Source organism: Balaenoptera physalus, assembly GCF_965194825.1.
Source record: "Balaenoptera physalus genome assembly, chromosome: X".
Lineage (NCBI taxonomy): Eukaryota > Metazoa > Chordata > Mammalia > Artiodactyla > Balaenopteridae > Balaenoptera > Balaenoptera physalus.
Window position 1 is genome coordinate 120,504,190 of NC_138903.1, and position 13,372 is coordinate 120,517,561.

The 13,372-nt window shown below is 48.0% G+C and overlaps 1 protein-coding gene and 1 long non-coding RNA gene across 7 annotated transcripts in view; one reads left to right on the forward strand and one right to left on the reverse strand.

The window, feature by feature from the left end:
- Positions 1 to 13,372, forward strand: part of LOC309652052 — an 877,231-nt gene that overhangs the window by 677,178 nt on the left and 186,681 nt on the right. The window lies entirely within an intron of this gene.
- The window catches only part of FGF13 (fibroblast growth factor 13), a 528,165-nt gene that overhangs the window by 66,347 nt on the left and 448,446 nt on the right, over positions 1 to 13,372 (reverse strand). The window contains exon 1 of one of the 6 annotated variants that reach the window (XM_082445449.1): positions 686 to 1,557. The exons of the other annotated variants lie outside the window; for them this stretch is intronic. Within the exon in view, the coding sequence (XP_082301575.1) occupies positions 686 to 872 (187 nt within the window). The 5' untranslated portion in view covers positions 873 to 1,557. Of the gene's footprint in view, positions 1 to 685; positions 1,558 to 13,372 lie in introns of those variants that run through there. 6 annotated transcript variants of the gene reach the window in all.

Here is a 13,372-nt window from a genome sequence, read left to right on the forward strand (position 1 = left end):
ACGATCTGGCTCTGAGTTTAAACTCTCTTCAATCCTGCATTTTAGTAGCAAGTAACCACAGTTTGACTAGTCTCAACCAGATCACTAAGCTCTTTGCCACAGGTTCTAGGAATCCACCCCCTTCTCTCCAGCAAATATTTCAAAGCTGCACCACAAGTCTGACCCGATAAGCTTAAAAGTGATCAAAGAAACAGAATGCCTAGATAGCGGAAGCCCACGGCCCTTGGGGGTGGAAGCTGGAAGGGAAGGGTCAGAGCTTCGGGGGTGAAGGCAAGGGAGGGATTCCCCGGGTTTCCTGGGGTAGGGGGTGGGCAGGGGTCTGCCCGGCTCCGCGCCTGCAATTAACACGCCACTCACGCGATAGCCACGTCTGGGTCACGCCTGCCCAGAGCCCACGGGCTTGCACACATATGGCCTGTCTGAAGCTGACTGCGCGCCCGCTGGGCAGGGTATGCCCCCAGGCTCTGCGCCTGTCCCACGGCAGTTGCAATGCAGCAAGCCTGTTACTGTTACGAAGGAGGCGAGAAAGCGATCGCTTCCCACGCACGCACACCGGCTAGGTGGCCACATCCGCACTAGATGGGCCGCCGACAAACTCACCTCCGCTTCCATCCACGCCCCCCAGCCCCCTCCACACCCGTAAAGTACGGGGGCCCGAAAAAGCCAGCCAAGAGCCCCTTCCAACCTGGTCTCCTTCTGCGCCTCTTCTTGGAGCCGAAGAGTTTGACCCGGGAAAAGACGTTTAACTTGTTTTTGTCGCAGCTGGTCTTGCCTTTGCTGGGGCTGCTGACACACTTGCAGGCGTTCGATTTCTCGCGCTCCCGGGCTTGTCGCTTCTGCCGGATGAGCGAGCTGGCGATAGCCGCCGCCATGGCCACGACGCCCACCACCACCACTTCTTTCCCGGCCCCTCTCCGGGCTCGCCTCCTCCTCCCACTCGTCCGCTCGGTCTCGCGCCTCCGCCGCCTGCGTCTCCGGAGCCGGCGCTCGCCCGGGCTTCTCCGCGCTCGGGCTTCAGCCGAGGAGGGGGCTCAGCATGCCGGCCGAGCTCCTCCGGCGGTGGTCCGGGTCCCGCGCGGGCTGCCGGCTGCCTGGGTCCGAGCCGACGCCACAGCCCCGGGCCGGGATCGCGGGCGAGACTGCCAGGCGGAGGCAGAGCTGCGCGAGTGCGTGCGCTCGGCCCCTGCGCCCCGAGGACACTGTGCGAGTCCAAGTGGCTCGGGTCGGAGTTTGGCGGCACCCACCGCCCGGTGCCGCGCGGCGGGGGCCGGAGGAGGGAGGCAGGCGGAGGGAGGGAGCGCGGGCGGGAGAGAGGCCGGGAGCGCGGGCGGCAGCAGGGAGGGGGGGATGGAGGAAGCGCGCGGGGGAGCGCGCCCTCGCCCTGGCCCCTCCGAGCCTCCGACTAGTCCTTGCAACTTCTTGGCCTGCCGATCGGGAAAAGTTGGCCTGTGCCAGCTTTCCGCCGGGGCTCAAACAGGTAATGGCCTTGCATCTTCGCTGCCGCCGCTGCCGCCGCTGCTGCTCTGGGCGCGGCACAGACTCAGTATAGGAATTCTGTCGCCGCAGGCACCCTCCGGAAGAGCGCGACGGCCTCCCGCGGCCCCCTCCCCCGGCGGCCCCTCCCTCCCGGAGCCCAGCCCGCTGGCTCCCGGCCGCGGGCCGCCCCCACCCGCCCCACCCCCCAAGTCCCGGCGGGCCGCTCGGGCTAACACCTGTAGGGGTTCAATCTCCCCAACCCTTCTCTCCTCCTCTTCCCCGAAGGAGCTCCGGGAGGAAACAGTGATGGAGGAGGCAGCGGGATGAGGCAGTTGGGCTGGAGGAGCCGGGGCTTGCTCGGAGATGGGGGCGGCGGAGTGGGATGTTCCGTTAGTGTGCGACTCTTAGCCGGCCAGGTTACGCCCGGGCTGGAGCCCCCGCCCCAGGCTCGGACTCACAACACCCACTCCCCTCCAAACACAGCCTCGCTGAGGGTTTTCGCATGGCGACACTCGGAGCCGTTTAGGAAGGAGGCCGGGGCTCGCAGCCTGCTTTAGCCCCCGCGGCCGCGGCAGCAGCAGTAGCAGCAGCAGCAGAAGCCACTGCAGAGCTGCGCCCGCACGCCACGCTGCCACCCGCTGGTTTCTGCTGACTTTTCATTTCAGGCCAATTTGTGCGGCCCGAACCCCGGTTTTCCTCTCCACAAAACAGAAGGCGCCCCCTCATCATTCTGTTCGGCTTTGGGATCCAAACAAAGAGCTTGGGTCGTGTACCATAAGCAGCATCTGGGAAATGCAGAGCTGAGCCTCTTTATTTAAGCTCTGGCGCGTCTCCAATATCCAACTTTCCCCACCCCCCCACCCCCCCCCCGCTCCTCAAGCTCAGGCAGCCTGCCTCCCTCCAACTCAGGAATCGAGTCTGGCTTGTTGCTCACTTCACTCAATTCACAAGTTCTGTCCCTTCCCTGTTCTATATTTTAACCTGGAGAAGAAAGAAGGAATTTTGAGGTCAAATGTAACAAAAAGAATAGTCCGTCCACATCCCTCCCTTCAAACAGACATGATTGTTCTACTATGTTACTTGATTTCTGATGCCAGAAAGGAAGCCCCCCAATAGTAAGTCTGCTCCAACGTGGAGCTACCACTATGCTCTGTTTACTGGACCTCCACCCCTTTTCAGATCTTTTCAGAATTGATACAGATGCAAAAGCAAACGCCTAGACTCTGGTCCTTTCCTGAGCTCTTTTGCCTGAACCTCAACTAAGAAACTGAAATCTTTCAGGCTTCTTAGCCCATCAGAGTTGAATCACTCGAACCTTCTGTAAATTTCATTGCTCCACCGGGGAAGCTGCCGCCACCTCCCTTCCGCCTTTCCCTAATCTTGAAGTGTCTCTTGCCCTGTCAGAAGCACGATTATGTGTCTGCTAAGGTGGGCGGGGGTGAAGGCGCAGGCACTGAAATGGATAGATACAGGAGAATGATGCCGAACGGTCTGAAATTCCCTGCAGGTTAGTCTACCGCTCCTCTGTGCTTTGCACTTTCCCAAAAGAAAAGGGAGGACAAGGTAGGAGAGTTTTAGCACCTCAAGCCCATCGAAGTATCTTCAGACTTGAATTCACAGGGGAAAAACCCTGGTCTGCTCCCACGGAACTCTGAACACCTTGAAAATTGGGACTGGGGCTTGGTCACCACTATATTCCCACCTCCTGGCACAGCTCCTGTCACATGAGTTATGCTCAGTACAAGTTTATTGAAAATAATTGACAAATGACTGATCGATACTGATTCTGAAGGGTAGGAAGATGTTCCCTGGCTCAGAATGTATGTGATTTGAATTCCAAGTACCACGAAGGGAAATAATCTCACCAAAAGAGGGGTCAAAAGGAGCTGTGACCAGGACCAAATATTTGGGGTGTGGGACGGACAGTTAAGAGATTCCTACTCACTGGTCATGTTTTTACCTTCTGCTGAGTACCAACTCCAAGGGCCTTTTTTTTTTTTTTTTTTCTTTCTTTCCTCTTGCTTCTCTCTAGGGACCTTGAACCAAAGCAGGCATGACAAAGCTAAAGAAAGCCAGAGTTCTGACTCAGGCAAGGGACAGAACTTGGGAAGAATGAGGGAATGGTACTGAGAAAATGAGGAGGGCTTTCCCACGCTCTTTCCTCCGCTTCTCCACCGGGAGAGCACGCATTGTTTGCCTGTCCAAATGCCATTCACAGGGTATTTTCAGGTGGGTATTTGAGGTAGACAGGCACGAAGAGGACTTCAGGAATATATAATGAACAGGAGGGGCACGTCATTACAAAGTCACAAACACAAACATGTAAATACACCAGCTCTGTCACTAACCCCTACCCACCACCCCAGGCTTTTTTTTTTTTTAAATACATTAGAGAATTAAACTCTATGCCATGAGCATGGAACCACTGGGTCAAAGCTGATAACCAAATGATTCTATGGGTGTTTGTTTATAGATATCTTTCTTGCTCTAACGTCTCTTGAAAAATGAGAGGTATGGGGGAACCAGACTCTCTCTCTATCCCACGTCCCTGTCAGCCCATAAAATGTACTTCTGCCTATTTATATCCCCCCTTTATTCTTTCAACTCCATGGGCAGGAAAACGAATGACGTGTGATGGGTGAGACTAGAGATAGGGGCACTAACTCTCTGTGGTGTGTCTGCCTACAGACCACACGTGTTCTCCTGTCTCCTTCAGCGAGAGAACTCACAGAGGCCTGTCACTGGAGAGGGATCACGGTGGGCAGGGGGCGGCGGGGAGGGACTGAATGAAAGCCATTTTGACTTTGGGTCCAAACTGTATCGTACAATCACTTTAACCACTAATGAAGCAGATATTTTCATCCTTTCCTAACTCTCATGTGTATTTCTCAGGTGCTCTCAGAGAAGAGTGTGACTATAACTCTGAAACCCTCAAAGCAGATCTGTGCTAAAACCCCATTCATCTTTTTATCTTTAAAAGACTTTTTTGATGTGGACAATTTTTTTTAAAGTCTTTATTGAATTTGTTACAATATTGCTTCTGTTTTATGGCCGCGAGGCATGTGGGATCCTAGCTCCCCCGACCAGGGATTGAACCTGCACCCCCTGCATTGGAAGGCAAAGTCTTAACTACTGGACCGCCAGGGAAGTCCCAAAACCCCATTCATCTTGGGAAGGCAATAGTGAAAGAAAGACTCGCATGCCACCCTAGAGAAGCGTATTTTGCCTTTCCTTTCTGTCTTACCGCCACCCCAGGCCAGCAGCATGACATGTCAGTGGGAGGATGAATAAAGAACATTCCTCTGACACTTCCAAAGTGCCTTTTTCTCCCGTCTTGCTCTGTTCCTACCAGTTGACCCTGCACCCTTGTTAGGGAACGTCCTGGATCTCCTGCAGATCCAGAGTTTCAATTCTTCCTGCTTAACTCCAAGGCTCCCAACTCCTCTATGCTAGGTGGGCCTACTCGCTGCAGCTCCTCCCAGACCTTTGCTCCCCACTGCCCTATCCACCAAGCTCTCTCCTCCATCAGATTCAGGAAGAAAGCATCCTTGGCTCCTTTCTCCAAGTCAACTCACCAAGAGTTCTAGCCTGGGAGACAGGAGGCATACCTTTGAATCCTGTCTCTACCACTAACTGGCTGTGTGACCTTGGACATGTCATATCTCCTGTTGGGGCTTCATTTTTCCCACCCTTTATTTATTTTTTAAAAATACTTATTTATTGATTTGGCTGGGCCAGATCTTAGTTGCGGCATGCGGGATCTCTTAGTTGCAGCATGCAGGCTCTTAGTTGTGGCATGTGGGATCTAGTCCCCCGACCAGGGATCGAACCCAGGCCCCCTGTATTGGGAACATGGAGTCTTAACCACTGGACCACCAGGGAAGTCCAAGTTTTCCCATCTTTAAAATCATCCTTGAGACCTGATGAATGGCTTTCAAATCGTATCCTGCAGAGCCCTAAGAGTACACAGATGTAAGTTCCCTCACCCGTGTTTCAACCATAGCACTTCTTTCCTCTCTTTTATATACTGGGACTCATTGTGTGATTTCTTATGAAAAAGATAAAAATCAAAAGATTCCACTACTAAAAACAAAACATTTGAAGACCTCTGGATGAGATGTTCTGGAAAGTCTTTTGGGCCCTGGGAGCCTACGATTTTTCTGCCTGTGCCCCTACCTCTTCATCTTGCCCTCAAGATGGCATCTTGCCATCTTCCTCCTACCTCTTCATCTTGCCCTCCTCATACTTGCCCTCTGCCCTTTCTCTTCCCATCCCATGGGAATATAAAGTCCACATGGGATCCCCAAGAAAAACATGAGTCTCTTCGGCTCCATTCCCCACGGGTTCACTTGAGAAGCAGGCTTTGGCATTCTTTTCAGGGAGTTATGTGAGTTATCAGAGCAGAGAATGCTGATTGTTGTCTGCCAATCTCTCTTGGCAGGCCTTGGCGGAGCTGGAAAGAAGCTGGGGGGACCTGCTCTCAAGAGGCATCTCCAGGAGAGAGGCAGAAACCCAAACAGATGTGACTGTGATGAGTAAAAACGAGAGAATTCACACAGCCTAATCAGGAGCAGCCTCAGTACTTTCTGAGCAGGAAGGAACGGGCTGTGTTTCTGAAACTCTGAAAAGATTTCAAACACCCTTCCTCCATGAAGATAAACATACTCGGAGCCACTTGCCAGTTGGCTCTCCAACTTCACTGACAGTCCATCAGAACATCTCAGTGACCCGTTAGTTACCAGGTCAAGGACTGATGATGAGCTCAAAGGGAGGGAAGGGGGGCAGGTTCAAGTGCACCACGGTCAAGCAACACGGGGATCTGGCTGGTAACTGAGTAGGGCAGCAGAGGGGGTATTGAGGAGACTGGGCAGCAAGTACCACCTTTTGTCGTCTATTTAATTATGTCCAAAAGCCGAGAGAAACGACTGGATAGAAATACAAATGAGGAGATTAGAGAAACGCCATTAGCAAAGGCTCCGGCCACTTAACTCCAGCCAGGAAGAAAAATGAAATTTAAGGAAATCTCATCAATGTCACACTGGAATTCTAGAGACAGAAAGAATGACTACTGTATTCTGTAACATAACCTGACAAATTTATTAGCTGGCAAAGAGTCTCTCCTAGTCAGATCATTTAGGGGAATTATGCTTCAGAAACAAAGATCTCCAGAATCAGTTTTTTAGCAATTGATTGGCTCTCCTGATTTGCATTCAGAATGAAAAGCCAGGGAACCCTAGGCTTGCGCTGCTCTAGAATAGTGGGGTTGGTCTTCATTATGTCCCCTTTCTGAGATCATTCTCTAAATACTTAAGCTATAGAATGTCCTGAAGCCATCTCTGGTTTATATTTAAACCAAATAAATAAATAGATAGATAAATAAATAAATAAATAAAATCAATTGGGAACACACTAATTAATTCTGATCCTTAAGAGGAAAAATCCTATAACCCATATAAAAATTTCATTGTGCAGTCATAATTTACGAACATTAAAACCATAAAGCACCCTGATGGTATTAATCATATCTATGAATTCAGCTCTTTGCCATTTTAATTAGCCATAGCAGCTGCAACATCAAGAGTTCAAGGCCCCTGATTACCTGCTTGGTCATTTTAATCAAGAAAACCTGGAGAGGACATGGAAGCAACCTAAGTGCCCATCGACAGATGAATGGATAAAGAAGAAGTGGCACATATATACAATGGAATATTACTCAGCCATAAAAACAAACGAAATTAAGTTATTTGTAGTGAGGTGGATGGACCTAGAGTCTGTCATACACAGTGAAGTAAGTCAGAAAGAGAAAAACAAATATCGTATGCTAAGATACGTATATGGAATCTAAAAAAAAAAATGTTCTGAAGAACCTAGGGGCAGGACAGGAATAAAGATGCAGATGTAGAGAATGCACTTGAGGACGCAGGGAGGGGGAAGGGTAAGCTGGGATGAAGTGAGAGAGTGGCATGGACATATGTACACTACCAAATGTAAAATAGATAGCTAGTGGGAAGCAGCCACATAGCACAGGGAGATCAGCTCGGTGGTTTGTGACCACCTAGAGGGGTGGGATAGGGAGGGTGGGAGGGAGACGCAAGAGGGAGGGGATATGGGGATATATGTATATGTATAGCTGATTCACTTTGTTATAAAGCACAAACTAACACACCATTGTAAAGCAATTATACTGCAATAAAGATGTTAAAAAAAAAAAAAAGAAAAAGAAAACCTGGAAAAAAATATCGGATTGCTGGGGTGGAAGTTTCTCCCTTGATCATTCGGAGAGAGGAAGGATCACAAGAAAATGAGCTTAAGCTTCAAGATGTGGGGATTGAAGTTTTGTACAAGGAAAACATTCTTTTCAGGAAGGGTTGTCAAATACCATAGCTGATTGCTGGTTTTCCTATAGAAGCTTTTGTGACTACAACAGAAACCTTATCTACCTTGGTGGATATGTGGGCTCAAGGCTCTCATTCTGTCATTAAAACTACACTACTATTCACATACCCATGACCTGCAACCAAGAAGGGGTCACGAGGAAAAGGGTAGCAACACCATTACTGAGAAAGCGTAAGGTCCTGTCTGATGGGGCATGGAGATAACTAGTGCCTTTGCCTTTGGAAGATCATATTGGGTGAACTTGGAACATGTGGGTCAAGGCAGTCGCACCCATTTTTTAAAGTTTCTCTCGTTTAACATGTGGGTAATACTTTGTACATACAATACGTTTATCCTTCACTACATGGTTTGCCCCAGTGGTGACAGAGCATCCAGAGCCAGCAAAAGCACCAGCTTCTCTGAGATCAATTTAGTTTTATTCAATAATATTTGAAGGCCTTGAAGGAACAGTTGCTATTTTACGAGCTGACTGGTGGCTATAACAAACATAAATGAGGTGTTTCTGTGATGAAACACGTGTGGCAGACGAGAAACGTGCAGAACTCAGAGGCAAAATATCTGTAACCCTGGGTTCATTTCTTGCCCAGTGAACTAAGTAATCTAAATGAAAAGCTAGGGGAAAAAAATAATGGAGGATTTGAGGCAGAAGCAGACAATCGGTCATTTTTCTGGATCTAAGCTGTTTCAGGAAATAGGATTTCTGGAGGAAGGTGACCTAAACTCAAGATGTGTGGAAGGGAATGCAGTGTTTACAAATGATCTAATGTTCACTGTTACTTAGCATAGGGGGGCAGGATTCACAACCAGTATAAGGAACTCTGGATTGATTTCCTATTTGCCAATGGCACTGTTTCCATCAACTTCCTGTCAAGAGTTGCCACCTTTGAAAGGAGCAGAGAGGTATGGGAAACTACTTCAGTGCTCTCTCAGGATCGAGTCTTAACACATCTCTTTTCAGACAGCAGCCAGAATTTGGGCAGCAGAACCTGCCGAATTTGGAGAAGATGGTATCCTCCAGATTCTAAAGAGGGGTCAAAGGCCAGGTCGATGATCCCCCTGAGAACTGTGCAGATGCCCTAGAGGATTTTTAAACTCTCCACTCTGCTTTAGTTGTTGTTCGTTTGTTTTTTCGGTTTGGGTTTTGTGTTGGTTTTTTTTTTTTTTGCCCAAACTGGTGTTTCAAATGGTGATAACACTCAATAAATACTGTGGTTATAATTGGATAAGCAACTTAATCCTTACAACAACCTGTAAGGCAGGTGTTGTCATTCTCGCCATTTTACAGAAGAGGAGAGGGCAGTCTAGAGAGACTAAGCGATATATCTATGGTTTCCTGGCCTGTACGTAGGTGGCAGTGCCCATATTTAAACTAAAGATCCTCAGCCAATACGATGTTATGTGTACAAGCCCAGCCCTTTTTTTTCTTGGCACCGGGTTTGGAATTTGGGTCGCTAAACAGTGGTGCTCGGATATGGCTGCCTCTTGGCTTGGTTAGCAGAAAAAGATGGACTATGGCGTGCTTTTCAACTCAGTTATGTTTTTTTCTTTTTTGAAAAAAACAAAAGTGAATTATGAAACAAACAAGAATAGATATGACCTATGCATATTTATTAGTGTAGTTCATAACTTCTTAGAGTGATATTTAAAGAAAACTTCACTACCTTTCTCACTAAAATTCAATGATTATAAATCACTGCTTAATGCTATTCTGGGTTTCTCAGCCCAGGGAGTACTTTGACACCAGGGCCTGGTCTGACTCAGGTAATCTGGGGTTTTGGAATGCTATGAGACCCGAAAGACATTTCCCGGACTTTTTCTTCACCCCTACTTAGTGGAGACAAGAAGTTAAAGCTACTCCCAATTCTCTCAGTTCTTTTCATACAGGGAAAACTGGCTTTCCACACTGTAAGCATTTTTGTGCCATCTGCTTCCAGCTACAGGAAGCTTGAGTTCAGCCAAAAGAGAGAAAAATATTACACACAATGTATTCACTTCCATGCTCTGACGCCCATGACTATTCTTTTGCAATCAGGGGTTTCTCCAGTATCCATTCGAACTAATTTGCTCTAACTTTTCCCTTCTGACAAACAGCTAAAAGTATAATCAACAGATTGAAATTATTTACTAACTTCTCCTGTAACCACTGAAGACCTCAAGCAATTTGAGAAGCTGATTTCATAACAGGGGCCTTGATGCTCAATTAGCAACCTCATTTTAGAGAAGAGATCTGAGGCAAGAGAAGTTAAATGAATTTGGCCTGGGCCAAATTGTTCATTCATTCATTTAAAATCGACTGAGAACCATTTGCCATGTACCGAGCTACACCCTGAAGGGGTGCAAAGGTATGAATAGCTACAATGGGTTTATCGAGCACTAACTATATCCCTGGCACTATTCTAAGTACCTTACCCTTATTGACTCACTTAATACTTAACAACCACCTTATGGGCTTATCCCCATTCTACAGATGAAGCAGCTGAGGCAAAAAGAGGTTAATGAGTTCATTCAGGTAAGAAGTGGAGGATTCAAATCCATGCATTCTGACTTACATCCCATGTTCTTAAAACTGCTCTACTGCCTCTCCAGTGACTGTCCCTGGCCTCAAGCGGAGGAGAAAGAGAAGTAAATAAAATGACTAAAACCAAATGTGATGAAGCACAGTAAGAGTGGTACCAGTGTCCAAAGTGTTGGGAGCATGCAAAAGAAGGCACAGCTAACTGTGGGCAGAAGTCGCCAGCTTCAGAAAACACACACACACACACACACACACACACACACCCACACACAAAACCATCCCACTAAAGATGGATTTTGGAGGATGAGAAAGGGCTAGGAAGTCGGGGAATGAAACCGGGTAAAGCCAGACTTCAAACCTGGGTTAAACTGACTCCTGGTGCTGAGTTCTTACCAGGCTATATTACTTCCCCTCAGGTGAGAGGATTTACACAATCTTGGATTATGATGCCCCTACACTTTGAATCACTTGGCAACAAGTTGATCCCCTATTGTAACCATTCTCCAGGAGTGTACTCTTCTGTGAAATATTGATTACAGGTATGGTCGTGAAGCATTCTGGGGATCGGGAGAAATAAAATGTGCTAGGTGGAGGTTCTGATGGACGTTTGTGAGTTGTCTATTTCTTGCTTGTAAACCAACTGTCTTCCCTTCCCCACTGATCGTGTTCCGCACAATATTGTCAATGGTGATGTTCAAGTGTACAGTAGTTTATCGATTTACAACTGCCATCAGCAGAGGGTTTAGTAGAAGTAATCCTTTTGGAAAGATGCCAATCAAAATGAAAATTAAATTGGCATGTATGCCACAGTGAGTCATGCATTCTCCTCCTGCAATAACTGGGGTGAGCTTAGCAACCAGAGGTTTGCGTGTGGGCAGTTATTAAATAATTTTATGATGATGATGATAAAACTTTAAGCTAACAAATGAATTAAAGATTATGGGGAAATGACTGTCCAAGCCAGATAACCCTAGTAATTCCTCTATGTAGATTTCAGTATTCCTATTGGAGAGGGACAAGTAGGATTTGGTTAGTGTTTGAATATATTGAAAACAAATGAAAAAAATCTTCCTACTTACTCGTTCCTCTTCCTGCCGCTAAAATACCAGTGCCTACTTTCTCTATCAGAATATTGGTATCCTCTGGTCTGAAAAAAATATACTTAAACAGAATTGTTAAGGGAAACAACAGTGCACTATTTCATTATAAGAAGAACCAAGACAACATGCTGTATGTACGTGTGTGTGTGTGTGTACACTCCGTGTAGGCTTCCGGCAATGCTGTAAAGCCCGCACCTCAGCCCAGATGCCCACCGCCCTTATGAGGCCCCAGCTCTTGCAGATAAGACTTCAGCATCCAGGTTGTCCTAATTCTTCTCCTTCATTAATATTGTCCTTCCCCATATCCCATCCCTGGGTCAGTGCTTTCCAATAAGACAGCTACTCTCAGCTCCTCTCATCGGTGCTGGGTTAATGATTACTAATAATGTCCTCATGACCCCCCGCCCCCCAGTGGCTCATTCTAACAGATTTTATGGAGGCAATATTATATTGTACTACAAAAGAGCACCTCTAGTGGTGACATTAAAATGACAGAACAGCCTGCCAAAGTAGCTTCAAGGGAACTAACAGATTTGGAGAATCCCTCAGTTTAAAAGTCCCCTGCAGGGCTTCCCTGGTAGCGCAGTGGTTAAGAATCCGCCTGCCAGTGCAGGGGACACGGGTTCGAGCGCTCGTCCACGAAGATTCCACATGCCGCGGAGCAACTAAGCCCGTGCGCCACAACTACTGAGCCTGCCTGCACTCTGGAGCCCGCGTGCTGCAACTACTGAAGCCTGCATGACTAGAGCCTGTGCTCCGCAGCAAGAGAAGCCCGCGCACCGCAATGAAGAGTAGGCCCCGCTCGCCGCAACTAGAGAGAGCCTGCGTGCAGCAACAAATACCCCACATCTTTACCAACAATACCCACTTCCCTTCTTCATATTCACCATTCACTCTAATTTTATCATATATTATGTGTGTGTCTGTGTGTATATATTCCTGGCGATTCCTCCCTATAGATTTCAATATCCCTTTTAGAGAGGGACAACTAGTATTTGGTTGATCTTTGAATATATTTAAAACATCAACAATATTCCTGGGCTTCCCTGGTGGCGCAGTGGTTGAGAATCTGCCTGCCAATGCAGGGGACACGGGTTCGAGCCCTGGTCTGGGAAGATCCCACATGCCGGGGAGCAACCGGGCCCGTGAGCCACAACTACTGAGCCTGCGCGTCTGGAGCCTGTGCTCCGCAACAGGAGAGGCCGCGATAGTGAGAGGCCCGTGCACCGCGATGAAGAGTGACCCCCGCTTGCCGCAACTAGAGAAAGCCCTCGCACAGAAATGAAGACCCAACACAGCTAAAATAAATAAATAAATAAATAAATTTATTTAAAAAAAAATATTCCTACTCACTGCATTCCTCTTCTTATGCTCCTTCAACTGTTCAATTGTTTTGCTTCAATTCTGGAAATTTAGCCATCAACTCTTCATCTACTGCTTCCCCTTAAATCTCTATTCTTCTTCTGAAGCTTCTATTAGGTGTATGTGAGATGTCATTCTCTCCTCCATTCTTTCTTCTCTTTCCTAGTCCCATCTCTTTTTTTTTTAAATTAATTAATTAATTTATTTATTTTTGGCTGTGTTGGGTCTTCGTTTCTGTGCGAGGGCTTTCTCTAGTTGCGGCAAGCGGGGGCCACTCTTCATCGCGGTGCGCGGGCCTCTCACTATCGCGGCCCCTCCCGTTGCGGGGCACAGGCTCCAGACGTGCAGGCTCAGTAGTTGTGGCGCACGGGCTTAGTTGCTCCGCGGCATGTGGGATCTTCCCAGACCAGGGCTCGAACCCGTGTCCCCTGCATTGGCAGGCAGATTCCCAACCACTGCGCCACCAGGGAAGCCCCCTAGTCCCATCTCTTTAACTTTGTAGAATCGGGGTGCTTCACCGATT